The following is a 26479-nucleotide window of genomic DNA, read 5'->3' as shown; positions in this document are numbered from 1 at the left end:
TTTGTTAATTTTTAGGCATGCATACTTTTTCAAGTTGTGCAGAAGAATGTAATATAGATATAACGATGACAAACTCTCACTTCGATTTCCGGCTTACCGACTGGTCTTTGTATACAGACTAGTTTACCAGTGACTATAGCGTCATCTATTATGTGCTTTTCCCTGATTCTGCTGTTCCATCTTCATACACTTTCTCACAGCCAGAATTAATGATTGAGTTTTCTGCCGAGTTTTCCATCAGAAACACTGACTGGAATGCTTTTGACTCTTCCATTCTTCTGGACCTTGACGAACAGAAACTTGCTTCTTTTGAAACCTCACGTATTTCTCATCAAGTGAACTATATTCAAAATATTATAATAAAAGCATCGTATAAGTCTTCTAGAAAAAAAGAGCGTTAATTAGAAGACTTGTTCTCTTGGTGGACACAGGAGTTATCCCAGTTAAGAAGGCAAGTTCATCGAGCCCGTAGGTATTACCAAAGGCATAGAGACTGGCCCAAGCCTTGGCTTCAGTCTATGCCTTTCAATCTTGTATAGAAGACCCCCAAGGGGTCTTCTATACGAGATTGTTAGAGGAAAGCCCTTTGATTCTAACATATTTGGCTCAATTGTGGTGGACTCCGTGGAAACACTGAGCTAGCATGATTCAGCAAATCCAACCTTAGATGCTGTTTTTCCATTGGACGATCCTACCTCAGACTGCTGTTCATTCTAAAATCTGATCAGACAATGAATCTTATGTGCCCTCAACAACCACCGTACCTTTTATGTTGGATGAACTGCAGGCTGTCTCTCATAAAGTTAATGTACAGAAGTGCCCAGGACTAGACCTTGTAGAAAACATATTTATTATCAGAGTGGTGAAATTAAAACCTTATGTTCTTCTAAGCTTATTCACCAAATGCCTTCAGGAAGAAACTTTTCTGGAAATTTGGAAGGTCTCTCTTTTTAAGTTGATTAGAAAGCTGGATAAGCCTTCTGGAACGGCTAGATCATACAGGCTGATCGCTCTGCTGGCTAATTTTGGTAAATTGCTAGAGCGACTAATGGCCATTATATTGAATAACCTACTGGTAGAACAGGATTTGCTTTCAAGGAATCACTATGGGTTCTGTCCTGGACATTCCTGGGAGGATGCTCTTGTGGACTTTTTGTCTCTTCGGTTCAAAACTCGGTACATAAATATACCCTGGCTGTGTTCATTGACTTTGAGGGTGCCTTCAACTCCCTTTGGTGGGAGAGCGTCTGCGATCGGCTAGGTGCTCCAACCACGTTTACTTTTAAATCCGTAATTACTTTGCCAATAGAACCATAATAGTCAAGGCTAACCATAGCCAAGTATCGAGATCAGTGGGAGATCTGGAGGGTGCCCTGTGGGCACCCTCCAGATCTCCCACTGATCAGGGCACCCTCCATATTGGGTCCTTTTAAATGGAACAGTGCTGCAGCAGTGGATCTCCAGATATTTTGATAATGTGAAAATAATAGCGTTCACGGACGATCTCACCATCTTGGTCAGTGGTAACTCTAGGGCCACTGTTGTAACTACTTCAAATTTTGTTCTCCAGGATCTCTATGATTGGACTGTTACCAGTAAACTTAAAATCAACTTGTCAAAAACAAAGATGGTCAAGATCAAAGATATTTGTCTCCCCATAGTTAAAGAGAACAAGCTTCTAGGAGTGGTAATTGATTCCAGTCTCAGTTTTATTTCTCACTTGACAAACATCTAAAATACGTAGATTTACTGGTGTAATTTTAGGGTGTCCCGTGTTAATAGGCTCTCTAGAAAATCTTTTAAGGATCTATTACAATGCAGTTTTCCTCCCTCTGGTCAAGTATGCTGCTGGCACGTGGTTTCACAGGGCATGGCTCAATCATTTCAAATCTAAACTCTGCTCCTTCAGAGAACCTTCTTGTGATTGTATAGTTAGGGCATGCAGGACAGTCTTGACGTAAGCTTTCAGGCTACTTATAGAGGATTTTTATACAGATTGGAAAAACAGATTGAGACTGAATTTCTGGAAATAACCATCAACCTTCAAGATGATACTAAAAGAGAAAGAAGGAGACTGTGGAATGAGTTAATTTATATCTGTCAGTCTCGATGGGATACAGCTCCTGTTGGTGCAACAACAAGAAAATTTATACCACACGTTTCATATCTCCTGGATAAATGTATTCGTTTGTGGTTCTGCATGGATATATTCATGTCTTACCTGTTGACAGGACATGAGAATTAATGAACAAGTGTTTGTTTTTTGTATGTCACCAGCTTTTTTTTTTTTTTTTTTTTTTGTATCAGTCACCAGCTTTTTTTTTTTTTTTTTTGTAGCAGCACCACTGCTTTCTTTCTTTTATTTAGTTATTATTTTTTTATTTGTTTTTATTAGCAGCACCACTACCTTTTTTATTTTTTTATTATTATTATTTTTTTAATTTTATTCTTATTATACAGATTTTATTTTCTTCTACTTTATTTATTATTTAATTTTTATTAATTTCTTTTCCATAACCAGCACCATGGGTGGTTTTTTATTTTTTCCCTTCTGGAATGGGCCCCCAAGAGGATCCTGACCTACCTTCTGGCGACACCAAGTGGTCAGAGTCTCTTTTGAGCCAGTACATGGACTGGCCCACATTCCCGTGGTGTGGGCAAGTACTGAGAATCATCTGTCCGTGTGACTGATGCTTCTCGGTAGCCAAGAGGCCAGAACGCACGCACTCACACTCTCTCTCTCTCTCTCTCTCTCTCTCTCTCTCTCTCTCTCTCTCTCTCTCTCTCTCTCTCTCCTGGCACACTATGGCCATAGATGCTGATGTGCCGAATAAATCTCCAATCAACCAACTTCTGGCCCTTTTATAGTGATACTATTCTTCATAGAGATATGAGGTGGAGTTGAACTGATGTTCTAGAAGCTGCCCTTTACATTTATACCTGTCCACATGTTAGTCCTCTATACAAACTATAGAAGCCGACCGGGCTAGCCGGGTGGGTAAAGTGCCTACCTAGCAACCCAAAGGTCGCGGGTTCGATTCCCGCCTCGGGCTTGGATCAAAGTACTGCAAAAACCTTGGGAGGTGCATTATGGCCAAAGAAGCCTATGCGCCAACAACTACCAAAAAAAAAAAAAAAAAAACACAAACTATAGGCATCTATTATGCAGCAGACTACTTTCCCCGGCGCATTATGGCCATGTTGCTTTTGCGCCGTAAAGCCCACACTCAAACAAACTACTTTGCCAGTGGTAACAATCTCCACGTGGGCAGGACACAAACAAGCTGTATCAGGTAAAGCCGGTAATCCCAGGGACTCACATCTGGTGAGTATGGCTTGGCACACCCAGGTTCCTGAACTGGATATCATTATTCTTCTCTTTCTTGGTGATTCCCTTCTCCTTCCGACTCTCTCTCAGAGTAATTCAGAAATTTTTTTTTTTTCTGGCTGGTGCAGCGTAAGCCTCAGGCTTCCTTGCACCATATAGCTAATGATAATAATAATGATCAAACACTGGTAGTCTAGTCTGCACAGGAACTGCAGAAAGGAATCTGCTCTTGCCAGCCTCTATAAAGGAAACTGTCTTGTGCATTCATTCCTGATTGAGGGCAGATGATTCCCCTAGGTGTAAGGAGCGTGACACCTATTTAATCATACGACATATCTTATCCTAGTGTCCACATTATAGTCATGAACGTGTCTTATATTTTGCTGCTTTTAGTTATCTGACTGATCCTTATACACTCAGTCAGATTTTATCCAACAGTAACCATATGTCAGTTGTTTTCACTTATCTAAAATTAAACCTTTTTACTCTTATTTAAAATTCATCTTTAAACCTTTTTTGCCTAAATTTTATTGTTTTATTTCTTGACATAGTGACCTAATTCATTAGGTCACTGAAATCATAACTGTTATCTTTTATGTAACCTGGTTTTGGCACATTATAGGTTTAGCTGCTGATGCACCAGTAAAACTGAAAACAACCAATTAATATTGTTAGTGTTAGACAGTCAGTGCATGCTTTGTGTGTATTGTTATGCAAGACTTGTGAATATAATGTCACTTGTGAAGGGATGCTTATATATGGAGAGAAAAGAGACTTAAAAATGGAATAATGTTGGAGGAGAGAAATAAATATTAAGTTGTTGTTTGTTTGTTATTTGGTTTTTAGGAGCATTAGCCTCTAAGGCCATATTGCTCTCGGGATATGCGGTGGTCATTCCCTGACCTTTTCGCCTCCTCCATATTTGGTGGAACCCCGGTCTAATCAAGAAACGTGTGCTACGCACTGCTGCTCCTGCCTATATTAAGTTGTAATTGAACTGAGCAGCTATCTTTAGGGAATGGAAACCTACAGTTTTATTGAACTTTCTTTAAAGTTATAATTTTTATAATATAATTTTATAGACATAATATAGACCTTGATACTGTATACCAGTCTGGAAGCCTCATTTTAAGAAGGATGTAGAGCTGTTGGAACAAGTACAGAGAAGGGCAACAAGATCAGTGAATGGAACAAACGGTTGCTCTTACGAAGAAAGGCTTAAGTTTTGCAAATTACAGTGTGTGTGTGTGTGGAGACTAGCCACCTGCGAGGTGATCTGATTGAGGTGTATAAAGCCTTGAATGGTTTGAGCATGCTCAATGCTGATGGGATTCTTCCTCTTGCTCAGAATAATCACCTGAGAGAGCATAGATTCAAACTAGGGTGAGACGGTTGTAGGATAGTGTGGAAGTTTACCTTTAGCCAGCGGGTGGTTGATTGCTGGAACAAACTTCCATCTGTCGTTGTAGAAGTTGATAGCTTAAACAGATTCAAGGCAGAACTGGATAAACATTTGGAGCGAGTGGATGGGTGAAATGAGAAGGTCTGGTTTTTTTTGGCTGATGCTATATAAGCTTGCTTTCTTGCATCATTTGCCCTTGCTAATGCTAATTAATTGATAAGGAGGTAAATATATTTACTTTTCATTTCTATTAATCACAGAAAATTTAAAAAAAAAACATTTAATTTAAGAAAAAAAATGAATGATCCTGAAACGTAATGTATTTTGTCCATTAACTAAAACATTTCATTGAACTCTAAATTAGTCTAATGTAATGTGCAAGGAACAATTTCTACCTTTTTTCAGAAAGAGGATAAACAATGTTTTTAGTGTTATATAATTTTTTTAGGCTCAAAAAATGTAAAATAACTGTTCCAAATATTTTATTGAGATTTGCCTGCTACGACTAGGTTACTCTGGTCTGGGGAATGAAAAAAAAAAAAAAAAAAAAAAAAAAATATATATATATATATATACTTTTTTTTTTTTTTTCCATTTCGTGTTAAAATCCATGGTGATTCTTGTAGATTTGATGTTGCTGAATTCAAATATGGCAACCATATTGTTGTAAAACTCACCAATTTTAAGGAAGAAGGGATAAAGTCAAACACTGAGTTTCTAGCAAAAAAGATTTCACATATTTTAAGAAAATGTTACATACAGTACTAAATATTGAACAATGGGTCTATTAACCGTATTCTATTTACAGAAATGTTTATCTGATACCAAAACACCTATGTCGTTTTTTGCCTTTTATAATCGTTCTTTGGTATCTCCCATATGAGATTCCAACAGTAGTGTGCCAACATATATTTGAACTCCATTTTCCATGGTATCTTTTTCCATTTGAGAAATATCTTTATGAAACCTTTCACTATGTTCATCAGAGACTGCTCCCAAGTTTTTGCAAAAAAAAGTCTAAATGGGAATGTAGGAAATGAAGCTTTAACGACATGTTGCATCCCAATCCCTGTATGCTAAAATTAGCTTATCCACAATTTCACTGTAATTTTGCTCAAAAATTACAGTGAAATTTTCCCATTGCTCAAAAAGTTCCTTCAAACATTTTCAGATGTCTTCCAGGCTCTTAATTCTCTAGCATTTAATTTTTTAGTGAATTCCTCATCTTGAAATAGTAGTTTGATTTGAGTACCCACAAAAATTCCCTCTTATCTTGGCCTCACTGATTTGGGGAAACTTTTGCCTCAAACAGGAAAATCCTTCTCCTTTTCTGTCCATCGCTTTCACAAATATTTTCTATCAAACCTAGCTTGATGTGCAATGGAGGTAAATAGATTTTTGACTTATCCACCAAACGAGAATGTGCTACATTTTTCTGGCCTAGTGTAGTTTCTGAATGTTCTGGCTATTTTTTTACCCTGTAGTGGCAATCCATTGCTCTGCTGTCCCACTTATATAAAAATCGGCAGTATTTAGTGTATCCACCTTGCATTTTTTTGCAAAAGAACCTATAGGCTCTTGTACATTTGCTTCATGTGAACTGCATAGGCCAATGGTATGGATACTTATTTCCATTATGGAGTAAAACTGCTTTCAAACTGACCTTGGATGAATCAGGGAAAAGCCTCTGCTGCTTGTGGATGTACTCCAGATATAACTCTTTCGTTAATTCCTGGACATTGTTACAATAAACCAAAGCACCATCCGTGGAGTAATAGGTCATTATGTTTGCTTGTCTCTTCCTATAAAAAGACATGTTTACACCCTTTTCAAGAAGATTCCACTGCTGAAGCCATGATCCTAGTAATTGAGATATGGTTTTGGAGAGGACCAAATGGTTCAATTCTGCCTGAGTGATTAGATGCGACTTTGTAGTATCAAGAGTTGAAAATCTGGATCTGTACTTGTTCCGGTTTGCATCTTTCTTTTACGATCCTGAATCCGAGTCAAGTCCATAAGTTTCTGGTGGCTTTGGCACTGGCATTGTATCAATGTGAGGAACCAACCTTAGAGCAGAAAGTATGTTGAGATACTCTGCTTTATGCTTGGATTTCCCAGAAATATTGGTCATACAAAAGTAACAATTGTTTATGTGGTCTCAAGGTTCCTGGCATTGATTTATGACTATCTCTGAGTCAGCCTGTTATTTTCCTTGAATATGAGCTATAGGAAATCTTTGGAGCCCATACTTTATCTCGATCTCCGACCTTACATCCAAAATAGTTCAGAGACTTTTCTGACAAGTTGTGACAGTGGTTTCTGCTGTGATTTTAATACCACATTCTTCCTCAAATGTAGCAACATCTATCGGGCTTATTTCGGCAAGAACACAACCTATTTCATGTATAGTCGAGGTATGCGCACATAAGAACACAATTAAGAAATTGCAGATTTTTATTTCTAATTTAAACGCAGTTCACGGTTTACATTTATGCACACAACACTTGTTTACAAACACTAATTCACCAAAACACTTAATTTACTTTGTTCACCACTCACTCTCTGAAACATATACATTTTTTGAAATACCCGATGTTTCTAGAGAACTCTGTCAAGTTCTGAAACCTTCCAGAAACATCCTGACCTTTTTCTTCTGCACATAACAATATTCTATAGTATGAATCAGAGCTGTAATACTCAGTACGTTCTACGTTGATATTAATATTTGTAAAATAATAAGAGGAGTTTACATCAATATAGTACGCAGAACACTTCAAGTGTTCTACGTACTATATTGAGGTAAACTCCTTATTATTTTACAAATAACAATATTCTAGAATGTTCCAGAACATTCTTTTGTAGGAAGCTCCCGAATGCTCTAGAAATCTCCTAAATGTTCTATAAAAAAAAAAAAAAAAACCAATTACAGGTCTTGATATTTGGTCATTGATGCTGACCAGTTTGTTATTTGTGTTAAGAGGTTTAATTTTACTAGAATCTGTCAAAATTATTTCAGGGATGAAAGTGATGCTGACCAGTGTTATTTGTGTTATGAGGTTGCATTTTACTATATTCTTCTATATTTAACATTAAAATAAAAACAATATAGAAAACACATGTAATAATATAAGAACTCTCAGAGCTGTTCAACAAAAAAATTAACATAATTTTTCATGAACAACCATAGTGCTTGCTATTCCTAGCTGAGCTGCAGAATTTAACACAAAACTGAGCGGCATCACACAGCAACTGTGCAGTTGAGTCGTGCACACAGTGACCTTGGTGGTCGGTCAAGTTTATGTCTGCTCAGTTTCTCCTATGTAACAATGAATGTGACATGCGTGGAACAGTATGCTGCTCTCAGATTTTGTTTCCCTCTCAAAAAATGTTAAAAGAGGCTAATGGTGAATCTGCTTCCATATAGCATAACTTGCAGGTGGTTTACACTGTTTAAAGATGAATGTGATTCAATCACAAAAATCGGTGGTCCTTGAGCCCCAGCCACTGCTATCACCACAGGAAACATAAACACTGCTTCTATAATCATGAGAGATCATCGTATAACAGTAAGGCAACTGGCAGAGATATTGAAAATATCGGTAGGGAGCATGCACAGTATTTTCCATGACCATTTGCATATGACACGTTTGTGCATGTTGAGTTCCAAGACTACTCACGCCTCAGCAGTAGCAAGTTCACATGGAGGTTTGTCAGGAGCATTCAGTGAATGGTTACTGAAGATGGTGGACTTCTGCACAAGGTGATAATGGTGGATGAGACATGGCTTCATCATATCAACCTAGAGAGTAAGCAACAAAGATGTTTAGAAATTGCATTATTGCTAACGCTGAAAAAAAGCAAAAGTTTTGGCTTCTGCAAAATAGGTTATTTATTTATTTTATTTTATTTTTTTCCTTGACATTCAAAGAATTATTTACCAGCCTGTTGTGCCACCTCATATCATTGTTATGGGACAGTTATTACAAAACTGTAATGCACACTTTTTGGGATCACAAACTGCACGAGGTGGGTGGATGCTGCTGCACAGCAATGTGAGACCTCATTGTTCATACTGTCATCGAATACTTAGTCAGCATTAATGTCAAATGCGTTCCTCATCTGTCCTGCAACCCTGACCTTGCATCCTGTGATTTTTTTTTATTTTATTTATTTCCAAAGTTGAAAGGAGTTGTAAGGAATGTTTCCATTCATCAGAAGTTCTAAAGATATCGGAGGCAATTCTCAAATGCACATCAGAAAATGGCTTCCACCATTTTTGAAGAATAGCAGAAACATTGGGGTAAGTGAATATCATCAAATGGGGACTACTTTGAAAAGGACCATCAAAAATATGGATGATTAATAAAGAATATCATGAAAAAAAAAAACTATGATCATTATTTATTGAACAGCTCTTGTATTTAATAACTAATACAATTCTTATGTCATTTTATGTTATTGATTAGATGTAAATTTATTATAGAAGTTAAATGCAAGTTAAAACACATTTGTAAATTTTATATTTTAGCTCCTGGACCTGTAGGTCCACCAGGTCCTCCAAGAGGTCCTCCTCCTCCCACCATGGCTCCACCTGGCCCTCCCGGTCCTCCACAAACACAACCAGGTCCATCATTAGCTGTAGTACCTCAGTCATCTCAGGCTCAATATCCAGATTTACCTCTATTTATGTGTCCAAGGAGGCCAAATGTGGGTTCTGAAGGAAGACCCATAACACTACGAGCTAATCACTTCGAAATCCGTGTACCTCGAGGCTACCTTCATCATTATGAAGTAACAATCACACCAGATAAATGTCCCAGGAAAGTTAATAGGTATTTATAAATGTTATATTTTGCATTTGATTTCAGATTATTTGTTTGCTGGATGGGTCTTCAACCATGAGTTTTTAAAAATATCTGAACTCTATATAAAATAGAAGAAAATTATGAAATATTAAAAATTTAATTAATTTTGTTACTGGCTGTACAAAAGCTTGAATGTGAATATTTTTAATTGTTATTCAAGTTAAAACAAAACTTTGTTTTATTAATATGTCATAAACATAGATAATTAAAATTCAAACATTCTGGAAATTTGTTAACAGTTCCCCAGTTCTCTAGAAAACTGTTGGCACTTCAGTTTAAAAATGTTATTTTCAGTGGAATTCTTCCATACATTCAGCAGAGATTGCTTCAATGTCACTAGATTTATTTTGATGTTGATGTTTATGTTGATGTTTATTTTGATGAACAACCTCTGTTGATGAACAACCTCTGTTGTTCATCAACAGAGGTTGTTCATCAAAGTAGTCCCCATTTGATGATATTCACTTACCCCAATGTTTCTGCTATTCTTCAAAAACGGTGGAAATTATCATCACACTACTGATTTGGATTCTCCAACTATGAGTTATTAAAAATATCTCAACTGTATATGAAATGGAAAGAAAATTGTGAAATATTAAAATTTTTTTAGTTAGTGGTTGTGATTCAGAAGTTTGAATGAGAATATTTTTAATCGTAATTCAGTACTGATTAAGGCAATTAAAACAACTTTATTTTATTAATATATTATAAACATAGATAACAATTAAAATTCAAATATTTCAGACATTCTGGGAATTTTTTAAAAATTTTTCCAGTTCTCTAGAAAACTGTTGTCACTTCAGTTGAAAAATGATATTTTCAGTGGAGTTCCATGCACTCAACAGAGATTGCTTCAAGGTTACTAAATTTCTGTGAGAAGCAGTGTAAGGCTTACTCTTCAGTATCTCTACACATGGTAGTCAATTGGATTAATATCTGGTGAATACAGAGGTCCTTCTTCAGTGTTGATGAATATTGGCTAATTGTCATCACACTGTTGTGTTGGTAGCCACTTTGAACAGTTGTAGTAATTCATCATTGATACACTTTCCTTTGAATTTCCTAAAAAATGTTTTCACTACATATTGTTTATTTTTTCCACTGAAGTGGTTTATACTGCAGCCTGAAAATATACACAGGGTGGTTATAATTAAAGTCCATCACTTAGGTACCTATAGTTGGCAACCATGAATCATTCGGAGATGAAATTTGATGTACAAATTAGACTGTGTAGAAATCAAAGGCAAAAAAAAAAAAAAAAATCTAATAACTATTGATAACACAGAAATACCTATTGTGATTTGGTTTTGGATGTTCCACATCTGGATCTGGCATGTGCAAAGAATAAAGTCCTGTTTCGGTGACTTCCCATAGTCTTAACCTTTAATTACCATTACTTCATTTTTGTCACAGTGAAGATGAGCAACAAGAATGTGTTTCCAAAAAGGTAGCATATGCTTTAAGAGGCCTGTCCGTTGTTAATTGCTACCCTCCTGACCCCCCATATAAAAATCTGCAAAAGAGAGTCTGTGAGGTGTGATCAAAAAGGAACTGACTACAGTGTTCTCCCCAGGACCTATCAAATGGGTGCACTACCTGGTGAATTTAATTGACTGCTCGGCTAAAATTTAAGCGATTCTTGCGGTACTGTATGGTACTGATCTTGATTAATATTAATTCGAACATACTATGATTGAGGTTAGTGCGATAGGAGCGGGCTCCAAGTCTGGCTGGAATTGTGATTAGACAGCAAAAGATCAGTAGAACTCAACTTTCCGGTATGTAACCTACCTACGTAGTTATAAGACCTCCCATTATTCGACCATCGTGCTGATGTCATGTAGCCATCTCGTAGTTTGACCCTGCGAATCCAGATTACCGAGAATATTGTTGTGTGTTTTGTTGAGCTATTAGATGCCAGTCGGTTGGCAGCGTCAGTATGTTGGTTGAATTCTACGATTCACTGAATCGACTCAGATTCACTTTTATTATTCAAATCTTTCGAACACTTTCTGAATCGACTGTGTATCAACTCGACCACTCTGTAGCCATCTCTACGGCAAGCTGAGTATTATAATTCCGCAAGATAGTACACCACGTTAAATTCTGCAAACTGTTATGTGTCGTTTGTCTTGGTCTCCGTACAGGTGCATAAATATAATAATATATATTGCAATAAAATAAAATAAAATAAGAACCCATAATGAGTAAGAAGTTAAATCAGAAAACAACACTCTTAAGTTTCTTTAAGAAAAATGAAATTGCGAAAACAACAGCAGAACTGGCAATTTCTGACAAGGACATTGCAGAGGCTGCTCTATCTTGTGAAACAGTTTGTTTCAAAATTTGATTATAAAAAAGCTGCAGACAACTGGGCCTCTAAGAAGAAGAAGAGTTAAAATTAAGAGAAGAGAATTAATCTAAAATTAAGAAGAGTTAATCTTGAGTTAAAATCACTATAAGGATTTAAATATTTTTCATTATTTTTTATATCGAATTCTAATAAAAATTTTTTTTTTTAATTTATTATTAAAACATTTTACTTTTTAAATAAAAAGTACCTTATTTGTTAAATTTAGTGTGTTTATGTATATGTGTTGGAATTTTCATTTTTCAGTTAAATATGGCACTAGTCATTAAATTTTTTTTCAAAGTTTGTTGCACAAATTATCATTAAATCAATATAATGTTAAATTATTCAATTGATTTTTGCTCTGGATTGCTTAAGTCAAATTTATAAATAACAGAAAATTTTATAATATTGCGAAGTATTACACTTCCCCACCTGGCTGGCAAAATTTTCTGGGGAGAACACTGGACTACGTATCTTTAAATTATGACATCGCAGCATAGTGACTTATCACGCATTTTGGTGATTATTATAATAATAATTATCATTATTAAAAATTATTATGATAATAATAATCACCAAATGCATCTAGTCAGTGGTGCAAGGGTTAACGATTTTATCTGCAGTCAGTCTGAATTGGTGTGCTGAATAGAAAGCATTTTTGTGTGTTTCATCACATTTTAACATGAGTGAGTTTACACTTGGATGGGATGAATTTGCATCAAATTTTGTTTCAAATTAGAGAAAAGTGCAACAAAAACCCATGAAATGTTAAAATCAGCTTTTGGAGAAGATGCTGGGTACTTAAAGATTTTTCAGTGGTTCACAAAGTTTTAATAGAACTTATCCATCGGAATCAGATGATCCCCATTCTGTTCAATCTTCTTCGAAAAGTGATTCATGTTCATTATATGATCTGGAGTGGTTTGATGTTTAACTATCCACAAAGTTGCTGGTGAGATTGGTATTTCTTGTGGGAAATGTTAATCAGTTTTAAAACACAAGATTTAGGAATGTAATGTGTTAGAGCCAAGTTTGTGCTTTGCATCCTCACTGATCACAGAGAGCGACAAGTTCTCTGTCTTGATTTTTGTCAAATTGCTGTGGCTGATGCACACTTTGTTTCTTCCTGGTGATGAATTGTGAATGTATCACTATTTATTAAATAGTGACTCTGGGTAATTTTTGATTCTGGGTTTTGTTCATGATGAATTTGTCCTGTATGATCAAACATTGAACCAGGATTACTACAAAACAGTTCTACAGCAATTGTGTGATACTGTTTAGAGTAAATAATTTTGAAAAAGAGGGCTTCAGGGAATTGGCATTTGAATTGTGACAGTGCTGTTGCACACTCAGTATTTTCCGTTCAAGAATTTCTTATGAAATTCTTCTAGCACTGTGGTCTCCCATCTGCCATACTTACCCAATTTGGTCCCTTGTATTTTTTTTTTTTTTTGTTCCCCAAGCTTAACGTTACCACGAAAGTTCACAGATTACAATAACTGAAGAATTTTTCAGAAGTTGCAGAAGCATCGGAATCTATGTATATAGTGTTAGAGAAATTTGAATGAAATCTATATGAATAGCTTGTAAGTTTCATCATTTCCCAAATATTATTTCAGTCCTTGAACTTTTTGATCACACCTTGTGTACATCATTATTTCAGATCAGAGTTCAATTTATTGTCTATGTTATATTATTTCAACAAGGCTGACACCTTTTAACTATCAGTTTTGTTTTGGACACAGTTCAACTAAGAGTATTATTAAAAATATTTTATGGTAGTGCTTTTGAACATCAGAGTAAGAATAATCAAATTGTTAGGGGAATCAAAGTGCAAAGAAGTTGTGATATCACATCAAATAATCAGCTTTGTAACTGGAGGTAAGAACTGGGTAAATTTTTAATGAAATATTTAAAAAATATATCATTCAGTGTACACACACACACACACACACACACACACACACACACACACTGTGCTGCCACTTTATTAGGTACACCTACCTAGTATTGTGTTGAGCCTCCTTTAGCCTTCAAAACAGCCTGAATTCATCTAGGCATGGATTGAACAAGATGCCGAAAACATTGTGCAGGAATGGAGTATCATGCAGACATGAGTGTGTCATGCAGTTCCTTGAGATTTGACGGAGGTGTAAGACTGCAGTGAACAGTCCTTCCCAGCTCATCCCAAAGATGTTCAATAGGATTGAGATCTGCAGACTGAGTAGGCCATTGCAGCAAAGAAAAGTAATTGTCATATTCCTGGAACCATTCCATAGTAATTTGGGCTTTGTGCACCGGCGCATTATCCTGCTGGAAGTAACCATCTGACTGAGGATAAACTGTCAACATGAACAGATGCACTTGGTCAGCAACGATGTTTAAGTATGATATGGCATTCAGACATTAATCTATGGGTATCAATAGACCCAACATTTGCCAAGAAAACATTCCCACACCATAACGCTGCCCCCACCACCTTGCACAGTAGTCGTCAGACATGATGGGTCCATGGATTCATGTTTTCGCCAAATTCTGAGCCTTCCGTTAACATGATGCACCAGGAACTTTGACTCGTCAGACCAAGCAACTGTTTTCCAATCCTTGATAGTCCTGTGCTGGTGTTGCTGTGTCCACAGGAGGAGTGCTCTCTTGTTCTTCATTGATAACAAAGGTACTCGATGTGGCCGTCGGCTATTGTAGCCCATTCGCGACAAAGTGCTTCTAGTAGTCCATTGTGATATTTTGTTCTGCGCACCATTGTTGTATTCTGACGTGATGTGCAGCACTGTGGCGACAATTGTAGCCATCCTCCTGACTTCTCATCAACAAGCGATTTTCTTCCACAGGAGTGCCATTGGGAGGATGTTTTCTGTTTGTTGCACCATTCTCGATACACCCTTGAAACAGTGGTGCTTGAAAATTTCAGAGATGCTTTGTCCAGCACGTCTTGCACCTACTACCATACCATGTTTGAAGTCCATTAGATCACTCCTTTTCCCCATTCTTGCTATGGTTTGTATGCTTAAATGATACTAGAAAGGTTGTTCTGCTGCATTTATATCCTCAACTGTGGTCATGTGGCTTATAACATTGTGGGACAAACCATTTATGCGCACAGCAGGGGGTACCCAATAAAGTGGCAGCACTGTGTGTTTAATAGAAATAATAGGTATGGGAGTTGTAATAAGAGGAATATATGAAATAGACCTGGGTAACTACTATGTAGATTAGAAGACACCCAACAACTATAAATAAATAAAAGATAGGAGGTTATGCTGCTGTTTTCTCTCCACACTAAAATGTGGAGAGAAAACAACAGGTTGTGTAATCAACCAAAGGGTTAGATAATATGGAAAGGCAGTCATAAAATAACACAATTCGAACCTGCAACACAAAAAAGTCAAAAATATTATAAGCACTTAGTGCCTCATTATTTACCTCAGATGATTTAAATGATGTTAACAAGGGCCAGCCATCAAAATGCAGCAAAAAGTAAGGCCTCTGTTTCTAATATGAAATATATGTAGCATGTGGTAAAAAAAATACCAGGTTTTTTGTTTATTGCATTCCGAAGCAAAGGTAATTGTAATGCTAACATATATATCATGGCTGACCCAACAGAGGTGGAGAAATGATAGATAATAAGAAATATAGGTAGTAAAAATATATAGATAATAAAAAATTACTAAAAATCATTGAAGGTTGAATTCATGAGATGGAGCAGATGGTCAGGAATCATACTTACTGATTTCATAAGCCGGAGAAGTAGGGATGGTCATTCGGTGTACTGCAGGGAAAGAAAGAGTGCTGCGAGCTTGTTTCAATGACTATATGGAATGTATAAGTGACCTCAGGCATTGGAATGCAGTAAGACATATGGGGTTAACGGAGGGATTAAACACAATGAGACCACTTGTCCCGGGATAGGGGAGAAGGTATAACTTACAAAATAGCATGAAAAAGATGCTGAATTTTGTATGAGGCGAAGTCAGTACGTATAGCAGTAAAATAGCATCTTGATATTGCTCTTGAAACCTAATCGCGCACAAGAAATAAAAGATATGGATTCAGAACAGTAAAAAGGAGTGTGAGGATGAGAAGAATTAGTAGTGCTCGGGTAGTCCGGGGTCGCTAGCCTGTTCCTTGAATGTAATTTCTGGGACTGTGCCTCATGTTTAAGTCAATAATGTTAATAATGGTGGAGGTAGACCATTATATTACCATTTAGGTTTTATTACCATTCGTGATGAAAATATAATGACAATAAAAATAGTGAAAAAATACTCCTATGATAACCAATCAGTAGGCACAGATTTTCCAGACCGTGAGACACCAAAAAGGTTAAAGGGTATTGTCTATTCATTATTTACACAGCCTGGATGTAGAGGATGTCATTATACTAATATATTTGTCATATCTAGGGGTTGGTTAATTATATTTTAAGATTTGGAATGCTTTGTTGAAGTGGTAGTGGATAGTGGCTGTCGGAAACTGATGTTGGACAGTGGCTGTCCAACAGTTTGTTATATAGGGTTATTATGTTATGCTCTATCAGCCAGTTACTGTTACATATGTTAACTATTTATCAGACACAGCATGGGTTTGTTAAGGGCAGGTCTTGTCTGACCAATTTGATTGGATACTATGATGTAGTCACAAAAGAACTGGATGCAGGGAATAACTTTGATATTATATATTTGGATCTTAGAAAGGCTTTTGATACTGTTGCGCATGGAAGACTGCTGCACAAATTGGAGAAGTGTGGCATTCGAGGCAAATTGCTGCTATGGATAAAGGGATGGTTGAGTGGCAGAAGACAGAGAGTGGTAATCAATGGACACTGCTCAACGTGGACTAATGTTATTAGTGGAGTTCCTCAGGGTTCAGTGTTGGGTCCATTGTTGTTTTCTGTATTTATAAATGATATTGATGATGGTGTATCAGGCTTAATGTCCAAGTTTGCAGACGATACAAAGGTTGGCAGGGTTGTTAAGGACACTACTGATACTATTCTGCTGCAACAGGATCTGGAAAGGTTGAGCAGATGGGCTGAGAGGTGGCAAATGAAGTTTAACATTGACAAATGTAAAGTACTACATATGGGAAACAGTAACCCCAGATCAACGTATCAACTCTGTGGTACTACGCTGACAGTGGTAGAGAATGAAAAGGACCTGGGGGTAATTGTGCAGGCAGATATGAAGTTCTCTGAGCAGTGCAGACGAGCTGCAAGAGTAGCTCATGGTGTCTTGTCAATGATATACAGGAATTTTTCTAGCAGGGACAGGGATGTGATTATTCCCTTGTATAAGGCATTGGTCAGGCCACACCTTGAGTACTGTATACAGGTCTGGAGGCCTCATTTCAAGAAGGATGTAGAGCTGCTGGAACGAGTACAGAGAAGGGCAACAAGATTAGTGAATGGAACAAAGGGTTGCTCTTACGAAGAAAGGCTTAAGTTTTGCAAATTACAGAGCCTGGAGACTAGGCATCGCCGAGGTGATCTGATAGAGGTGTACAAGGCTTTGAATGGCTTGAGCATGCTCAATGCCGATGGGATTCTTCCTCTTGCTCAGAATAATCACCTGAGAGGGCATAAATTCAAATTGAGGAAGGACGGATGTCGGATAGATGTGCGGAAATTCGCCTTTAGCCAGCGGGCAGTTGGTTTGTGGAATAGACTTACATCGCTTGTTGTTGAAGTTGATAGCCTAAACAAATTTAAGGCTCAGCTGGACAGGTATTTCGAACGAATTGAGGGGTGAAATGGGAGTAGTGGTTGTTTTTTTTTTTTTTTTTTTTTTTTTTTGGCTGATGCTGAATAAGCTTGCTTTCTTGCATCATATGCCTCTACTAATGCTAATGCTATTCTGATGCATTGTGAAAGAATAACATTTGCATGTACTTTTTTCGAGATATTAGAGTGCCAGTGCGTGAAATTGAAGGAGTCTCTTTTATTGTAGATGTTGATGGATGTTTGTGAGCTATTAATATTCAGATCTAGGTAATTTGCTGTATGGTTGTTGTCATTGGTTTTTTCCAGAGTCAGTTCTGGAGGGTAAATGTTGGCAAACTGTTGTATGAAGTTGGTACTGTTTATTTCCAGTAAGTCGTCAATGTATCTGAACATTGATAGTTCAGTTTGTAATGCAGTTTCAGCTAGTATAGATAAAGGTTAGCCAGGACACAGCTGGCTGGACTACCCATTGATGTACCTTTGGTTTGTAGGTAGATGGTTTTTCCATCAGTAATATAGTTGTTTGCAATGCTGAGGTTGATTAATTTGTTCCAAAATGTTGGTTTGCAGTTTATCATGTGAGTGTAATTGTTGTACAGTTTGTTGAGGACTATTTTTAAGTTTGGTAGGTCTATGCTGGTGAAGAGGTTGTAAAAATCATATGTTGATATGCTGGTGATGTTATTAGCTTTTAATGCTTCTGTTAAGAGCTGGTTGTTATAATTCTGCTATTTGGCAATGTGTTTAGGATGGGTTTCAGAAGTAGTTCTATAATCTTGCCTGGTTTCTGTGCATAGCTATGCTTACATGAGGTGATGAATCTAAATCCTAGAGGATTTTTGTGGAATTTGGGTATAAAATAGATGTATGGTAGGTTATAATTGTTAAAGTTAATTTTAAATTTCTTGCTGAAGTCAATAAGCTTCTTGGTGATACTGTTGTTGATTATAGGTTTGTATGTGTTACTCGAGTTCAGTTCTGTATTTAACGTATGATAATAAAAATGTTTGCAGATAAATGCAAAATTGTTAGGGGTGTTATATATGGTAATTATAAAGTGCTTATGCAGTTCAGCTAGGTGCCTTTTGATAGTGGAGAAATTGTATTTTTTACCTGTGGCAAGTGTGGCACCATGTACAGCTAGAGTTTGATAATTATTGCATAGGTCATTGAGGACTGAGTTTATCCGTATTTGGCAGGCTTATATGGGTGTATTATATTTGTACGATAACATAAAGTAAAAGTTGAGTAAATTGTTGATACAGTTGTTTTTTTTTACCTTAATTTGGTTGATGTGATCAACTTTTAAGGGCACAAAAGGTGATATAGTTGTACACGTTGGCACTAATGATATCAAGAGTAGGAGACCGGCAGAATTACTTAACAAGTACAGGTCACTGTTGAAAAACAGTGACCTGTACTCGTTATGGATCACTGTTTTTCAGTGATCAGTACAGACACGAAAGGAGGGAGTATATGATGAGAGCCTTGTTGATCAATTCGGCCATGGAAAGATTGTGCAAGGCTCAAGGGGTAGAAATTTTTTTAGCTTGGACTGTACTTGTTAACAGGAGAGACTGCTTCTACAGGGATGGGATACCCTTAAATAGAAAGGGTGCAAGAATCTACTGTATTGTGAAAAAAAAATGTATATTAATTAGCAGATTTTACTAATATTTTATTCTCTTTTAATTAGATGATTTCTTTATACAGTTGAGATATTAGTTTATTTTATTTATTATATTTTAGAGTTTGAACCTTTTTTGTATTTGGTGTTTGTGTATTCACTGATAAATCTTTTAACTGAATTAGCTTCAGTGACTGAACTTCCATTTTATAATCTATAAACTGTGCCTGTTATTGCCCATGTACTGTGTTTTGTTTCTTAAATAAAGTTTTTTACTTATTGTATGGTAAAACTGTTTTCTATCTTATTGAGATATTTATCTATAATTTGACTACCTGATTGTACTGCGCCATAGTTTAGTTTGCATAGTTCTGTAGTGTTTATTCCTTTTTTAGAAAATTGGGCACTTTTACTCTATTTAAATATATTATATATTATTATTTATTTCTCCAGATGACATCAACTCAGTTGTCAGTGAATTAATCTTGTAGAGATGAAATCCTTTATTTCACACTCCATCTTAAAATCTTGTCCTTTATCTAAACCTTGGTTTTCAAATAAATGTGCTAAGACTGTTCAAGGTAAGAAAGTTTCATATTGCAATTGGCTTGCATCCAAATTTCCAGGTTTATTTTCTGCCTACACCAAAGCTTGCGACAATTGTAAAGTAGTTATTAATCAGTCCAAACTAGATTTTGAACAGACTAAGAGTAAAAAACTTGCTTCTTGTCCAAACAATAGTCCAGCATTCTGGTCTCTTACCAAATCTATTGGCCAAACATTTGCCCATCTGTACTTACTCCCATCTATGTTAAAACCTGATGGTTTTGTTGTCATCTCAGCCAAAGATAAAGCTGACTTGTCAGCATCCTACCTACTTTTCTTCTAATTCTTGTATTGACAATCTATGTAAACCACCTCCTACCATTCCCAATACATCCACTTAATACTTCCTGTGGTCTTCCATCACAATTTTGTCAGAAGAATTTTATTTTGAACAATCTTGATGCCAAGAAAGCTCCAGGTGCTGGTGGTGTTTCCCCACTCATTCTCAAAACCTGTGATTCTGTGTTGCCTTGTTATACCTTCTTATTCCACTGGTGTATTTCCTTCTGCTTAGAAATTTGCTCATATTCAGCAGTTAGTGTGACAAATCCCTCCCATCCAGTTATTGTCTCATTATACTTCGTTGCTGTGGAGATGGGGAACCCTCCGGTCACTGTACTTTGTTGCTAAAGTAATGGAGATATCCATTAACTGCCAACTCCTAAACCATCTTGAAACCTTCCATTTGATTAATGACTGCCATTGTGGATTTTATCAGTGTCAGTGCATTTGTGATATACCCATCTATGGATGAATTCAATGGAAAAGTTTGAAACTCAAGCAGTTGCTCCTCTCGACATTTCAAAGGCTTTTGATCATGTTATAAAGGACTTCTATATAAGCTTTCATGTTATGGATTGCTGGTAGTTTTCTGTAATTGGACATCCAGTTTTCTCTGACCACTCATTGTAGATGATGGTAGATGGATCTGTTTTCTGATTTCTCAACTAATTCTAGTGTTCCACAATGTTCGGTTCTTTCTCCCACTCTTTTCCTCTTGTATATTAATGACCTTCTTTTATTGACTGGAAACGATGTCCATAATTTTTCTGACAACAGCACATTTCATTCCAGCATATTTTTATGTTTTTTTTTTTTTAAATAAATTTAAAACATTGTAATTAGTGACAAAAGTCACTAATCATGTAGGGAGGTGGTGTCAGAATTTGTAGTTTTGCTTCTGCATAATGGCTTACAATGGAAAACTTTTAACCATTAACCTGTCATGATATGCACAGGATCTGTCAGAAGCTTTGCAAGAAAAATTTTGCATGTTAATTGTTGGTTCAAGATTAATGACTGCCATTGTGGCTGAACTTTGTCTACATTTCTAAATATAATCTGGTTTTACTTGTTGTTTTTGAAGTAATATTTTTATTTTTCGGAGTAATAGCATGAGAGAATCTGATAGGTCCTGCACATAATTTTTGTAACTTTTTGTGCTGAGTAGGCACATGACATCTCACAGGTTCTGCTCATGTTTCATGTTTATATTTTCATTGTGCATCAAATGATTGCCATTATAGTTCAAGGTTACCTATCAGTTACCATCTCTGACTTACAAATATAGCATCATTTCAGTTTGGAATGATGTTTCAAAGCTTTCGAAAGGTAATTGCAGTCTGTCCCCGACATACATAAGAGATGCATTCCAGGACTTCTTACATAAGTCAACTCGGGAATGGCTAATAAAATATTGCTTCTATATCTCTGATATGCCAAAATTACAAAAACCACATAATATCCTCAGAAGAATGAAGAAAAATATTTATATATCACAATTAAAAATTATCTGGGGACAGCATTGAAGTAGTACTGCTTTCACTTATTCTCTTAGGTGACACTATGATAACAGTAAAAATGAAATTTTCTTTAAAGAACTTCACTGGGTTAAGTTACAAGAGATGCTGTCACACCTTATGACTTGTGAATGAAGCACACACTACACCAGCGTTTCTCAAACTGTTCTGCAGAACACTAGTGTTCTGTGAGATGAGAAAAGGTGTTCAGTGAAAAATTGTAATTAATAATTAAAAAAATAATAATTTCTGTGTATTTCTAGCGTACACCACTTTTGTATCATTATAATATTTAACATAATTTTTTTTCGGTTATTGATATCCTGGCATAGGCCGCAGAACACTTTATTTTGGCAGGCTTTGCATAGAGAATATGTGTAGAGTAATGTAATGACACCTATCAAAAGGTAGCAGTGTGGTGATCTAGTATGGCAAATAGGCCATTCATATGCAATTTAGCCTGGAGTACACTGGTCAAAGGAGAGGAGGAAGCGAACTGATATCATAAACTCACTTCCTTTTATAAATTTTTTTTGATAAATATTAGTATTTCGAAATATTATTATTAAAATAAATGACCATGGATTTGTGGTTGAAAAAAGGAACTTTAAAATGAGAAGCAAAGTACTTCTTCTAGTAGTGCAACTGTGTTTGAAGAAAATGAACATAATATTGCCACACTTCAAAGTGAGGACGAACAATTGCAGCGTTTTGTTCCCCATATATCTGAAGTGAAAAAACAGGAATCAACTAATAAAAGACCAAAATAAAAGTATAATGACAGTTATTTGAATTTCGGCTTTACATGTGTTGGAAATAAAGATGCTCCTGATGCACAGTGCACCATATGTAATAAAATATTAGCAATAGTTCTTTGGCTCTCGCTAAACTTGCGTTTCATGAATAGGTTGTGAGATGAAAAGTGTTCCATGACTAAAAAAGTTTGGGAAACGCTGCACTACATGATGATAGTTTGACGCAAAGTCATTGAAAATGGTAGGACAGTGTGAATTTCAGCTTCACCACAATAGCCTAACATGTATAACAAATATTACATACAAAATGCAAACAAAAGCTCCCACTTTGCTTTCTAACAAAACTGAACTGACTCTACAATCCAGAAAGAAAGGAAGGATGTATAGATGAACGGCTATAGTGTTAATTCTCCGAAGAAATAGCCGATGGGACACAGTTGATGTGACTTGAATGTTGTGGGGTTTCTCTGAAGTGCTTTAGTGTAGTTCACCCGTCTCCAAGATGTCGAATATTTTTTCAGAATTTTAAAAGCAGAAAATGAAATGTTAACTCTAGTTATTTACCTAGATTCTAGTTACGCTGCAGGTTATCCAACAGTCTGTATGGGAACGAAAATAAGAACTTATTGTTCCTTCATTTGACTTCACTCTTAAAAATTATACAGAAAGTACACCAATGAGTCAAAACAGGACCACCTACCTAATATGATGTTGGTCCTCCACGTGCACCAAAACAGCTCATACCCAGCAAGGCATGGATGCTACAAGATTTTTAAATGTGTCTTGTGGTATCTGGTACCAGCAGATCCTTTAACTCCTGTAAGGTCCATGGTTGAAATGCTGCAGACCGGAGTTGCTGTTCCAACACAAACCACAGATGCTCGATGGGATTGATGTCTGGGGAATTTGGAGGCTAGGGCAATACCTGGAAGTCTTCCTCATGTTCCACGAACCAGTCACGAACAATTTGTGTGGTGTGGCAGGGCACATCCTGCTGATAGATGGCACCACCAGAGAGGAAGGATGCCTCCGTAGCCAGGTAGGCAGGAGTGACAGTGAATAGCATACGATTCTTGATTAGACCGGGGTTTGAGCCCGTGACCACCAAATACGGAGGATGTGGAAAGGTCAGGGAACGACCACTGCATATCCCCGGAGCAATATGGCCTTAGTTGCCAATGCTCCTAAAAATCAAATAACAAACAAACAGAGGGGAAGACCGTTGCCACGAAATGGTGTACCTGGTCAGCAATTATGTTTATGTAGGTGGTAGATGTCAGAGTGCCCGGCAATGGATGACTGGACTCAGAGTATCCCAGCAGAACATTGCCCAAAGCACGACATCGCTGCCACTGGCTTTTTTTCGTCCCACGGTGCATTCAGGTGCCATCACTTCTCCAGGTAAACGATGCACATGTACCCGGCCATCCACATAGTGCAACAGGAAACATGATTCATTGCACTAGACAACCTTCTTCCAATCACTCAAGGTCCAGTTTCAATGCTTGTGTGCCAATTGTAGATGATGTTGCCAGTGAACCATGGTTAGCATGGGCACTCAGTGTGGCCTGCGGCTGCACAGCCCCATTTTCAGCAGGGTTCAATGTACTGTTTGTTGTGACACATTACTCCCATCACCGGAATTCCAATTACTGGCGAGTTGCACCACAGTTGCCCTTAAAGTTCACCAGGTGCAAACTAATATTTAGTTCAACTACCTCTGGCCCTGATGACAGCAGCACACCGTCGAGGCATTGACAAGATCAATTTCTGAAGATAATCAACCGATAATTCCTGGTTTCAAACAAGAATTATGGCTTCCTGAATGTTCCCGAAGTGTCTTTGGTTTATTTCTGGCAACTGCAGATTCCACACGATGCCAGCAGTTCTCTATAGGATTCAGGTCCGGCCAGGCTCTTTCCTGGCCAGCTAAGAGTTGTAATGGACCGTTCTTCCAATAATTTTTTCACCTGTAACAAATGTAAATACATTACTGTCGAACCTCTAATGCAGAAACGAAGCTAAAGTAACTACAGAAGTACCTACTTACACTTTTCGCCTGATGGCGAGGAGCAGAGTCATCCTGAAAGATGCTTACTTGGCTGATTGACATGGTCTCTAATGGTTGGCAGCAATTTGCCTTACAATATAGCCAGGTATCCATTGGCATTTACGGAACCTTTTATAAATTGCAGGTGGGTGACCTACTCCACAATACGAAATGCACCCCCACATCATTTGGCTGGTAGGGAATTTCACTGTAGACACCATACAGTCTGGATGTTATTGTTCACCCTGTCTGGCACCTCCGTAGCCAGGTGGGCAGGAGCAGCGGTGCATAGCACATGCTTCTTGATTAGACCGGGGTTAGAGCCTGTGACCACCAAACACGGAGGATGCAGAAAGGTCAGGAAATGACCACCGCATATCCCCGGAGCAATATGGCCCTAGTTGCTAATGATCCTAAAAACCAAATAACAACAACATCACCACGTCTACGGAGAATTGTTTGTCTCCCATCAGAGCCATGCAGGTTGGATTTCTTCTCATCCAAGAAAATAACTGACTTACACTGCTTGGGGGTCCATTTGACATGCTCCTTACACCAAATTAACCGGGCCTCTTTCATTTTGTGTGTGGAGGGGCTTCTTAGGAAGACGGGCTACATCTTCATTTTTGAAGAGGCAGTCTTCTGACTGTTACTGCACTTGCTACCACTCCTGTATATTCTTCCCATTCTCTTTTCAGCCCAGATGAAGAAGCTTTATGGTTTTTAAGGCATAAGGCTTCAAAATGTGGTCCTGTTTTCCGTAGAGACTCGTTTGCGTCCGGTTCCTTTTTTCCTATCAACAGAATCAGTATTTTTGGGTTTGGAAAGAAATCTACTCACTGTGACTGATTACAAGACACTATAAGCAATATGACGTGAAGAACATCCTCCCTCACGTAAAACAACAACAACAGCACTCTTTCTTTGTGGCGTCAAATGCAAATAACTCGCCATCCTGACACAAGCAAGGAATGACTACAACCCTTACAGAGCATGCTTATATAGCTGAAAGTAACAGCTGATGCAATATTAAATCATCACCTACGCTTGTCAATCTTATATGATGCAATCTGTAAGAAATATTGCCATATACTTACGTTATTCAGATGACAATTACAGTTTTAAGGGGTGATACTTTCTTTAAACCCTGTGTGTGTAAACAAAGATATGATGAGTGCATGTGTGATTTTGTACATGACAATTTTATCAACTTGAATGGAATTGTTTAATAGTGTTATGTTTATACTTATTATTACAGTTTTCTTTTTTATTTTCAACAGAATTAATAAACATTTCTGCATATTTATGCTTTTATACATAATGTATAACACAGAAATAAGGGTATGAAATTTAAAAATTAAATTTTGCACCCATATCAATTTGACAAAATGGAAATAACTAATACTTTCATGCTTATATTTTCTGTTTGAGGTTTTTTATTTTGAGCTAAACTAATAAAAGTTTTATTTCTTTGCAAATGATGTGTAAAAAAGTGTTTAATTTAAAAATTTTAATTAAAAAAAGTTAGATATAACAATTAATGCCATCTGTTCATGAAATTTCAAGCATTGGTATACTGCAAGCATAATTCTAAAAAACCAAGATGTTTTTCTAGAAATAAAAAACAAAGTTGGGGACCTGTTAGGTCCTGCACACAATTTTTTGTTACTATTCAGAACGTACCTACCGCTGGATTAATTCAAATTTTTTTTTGTTCTATGTTCTGTCCACAACTTTGAAACTGATAGTAAATGGTACTTCACAAATCACTTCCAAAATCAGATTTTTTAAAAAAGTTAGATATAATAATTGTGCCATCTGTTCATGAAATGTCAAGTATTGGTATGCTGCAAGCAGGATTTTAAAAAACCAAGATGTTTTTCTAGAAATAAAAAACAAGGTTGGGAACCTGTTAAGTCCCACACACCATGTTTTGTTACTGTTTGGAATG

The 26479-nt window shown here is 36.9% G+C and overlaps 1 protein-coding gene across 1 annotated transcript in view; it reads left to right on the top strand.

The window, feature by feature from the left end:
• Nucleotides 1-26479, top strand: part of LOC150085511 (protein argonaute-2-like) — a 444788-nt gene that overhangs the window by 61064 nt on the left and 357245 nt on the right. Inside the window, exon 2 of the mRNA XM_090373305.1 lies at nt 9259-9562. Coding sequence (XP_090229431.1) covers nt 9259-9562 — 304 coding nt within the window. The remainder of the gene's footprint in view (nt 1-9258; nt 9563-26479) is intronic.

The sequence above is a fragment of the Mastigoproctus giganteus genome, chromosome 5 (genome assembly GCF_048544385.1).
Source record: "Mastigoproctus giganteus isolate SK-2022 chromosome 5, ASM4854438v1, whole genome shotgun sequence".
Classification (NCBI taxonomy): domain Eukaryota; kingdom Metazoa; phylum Arthropoda; class Arachnida; order Uropygi; family Thelyphonidae; genus Mastigoproctus; species Mastigoproctus giganteus.
This window is presented reverse-complemented; position numbering and strand designations above follow the sequence as displayed.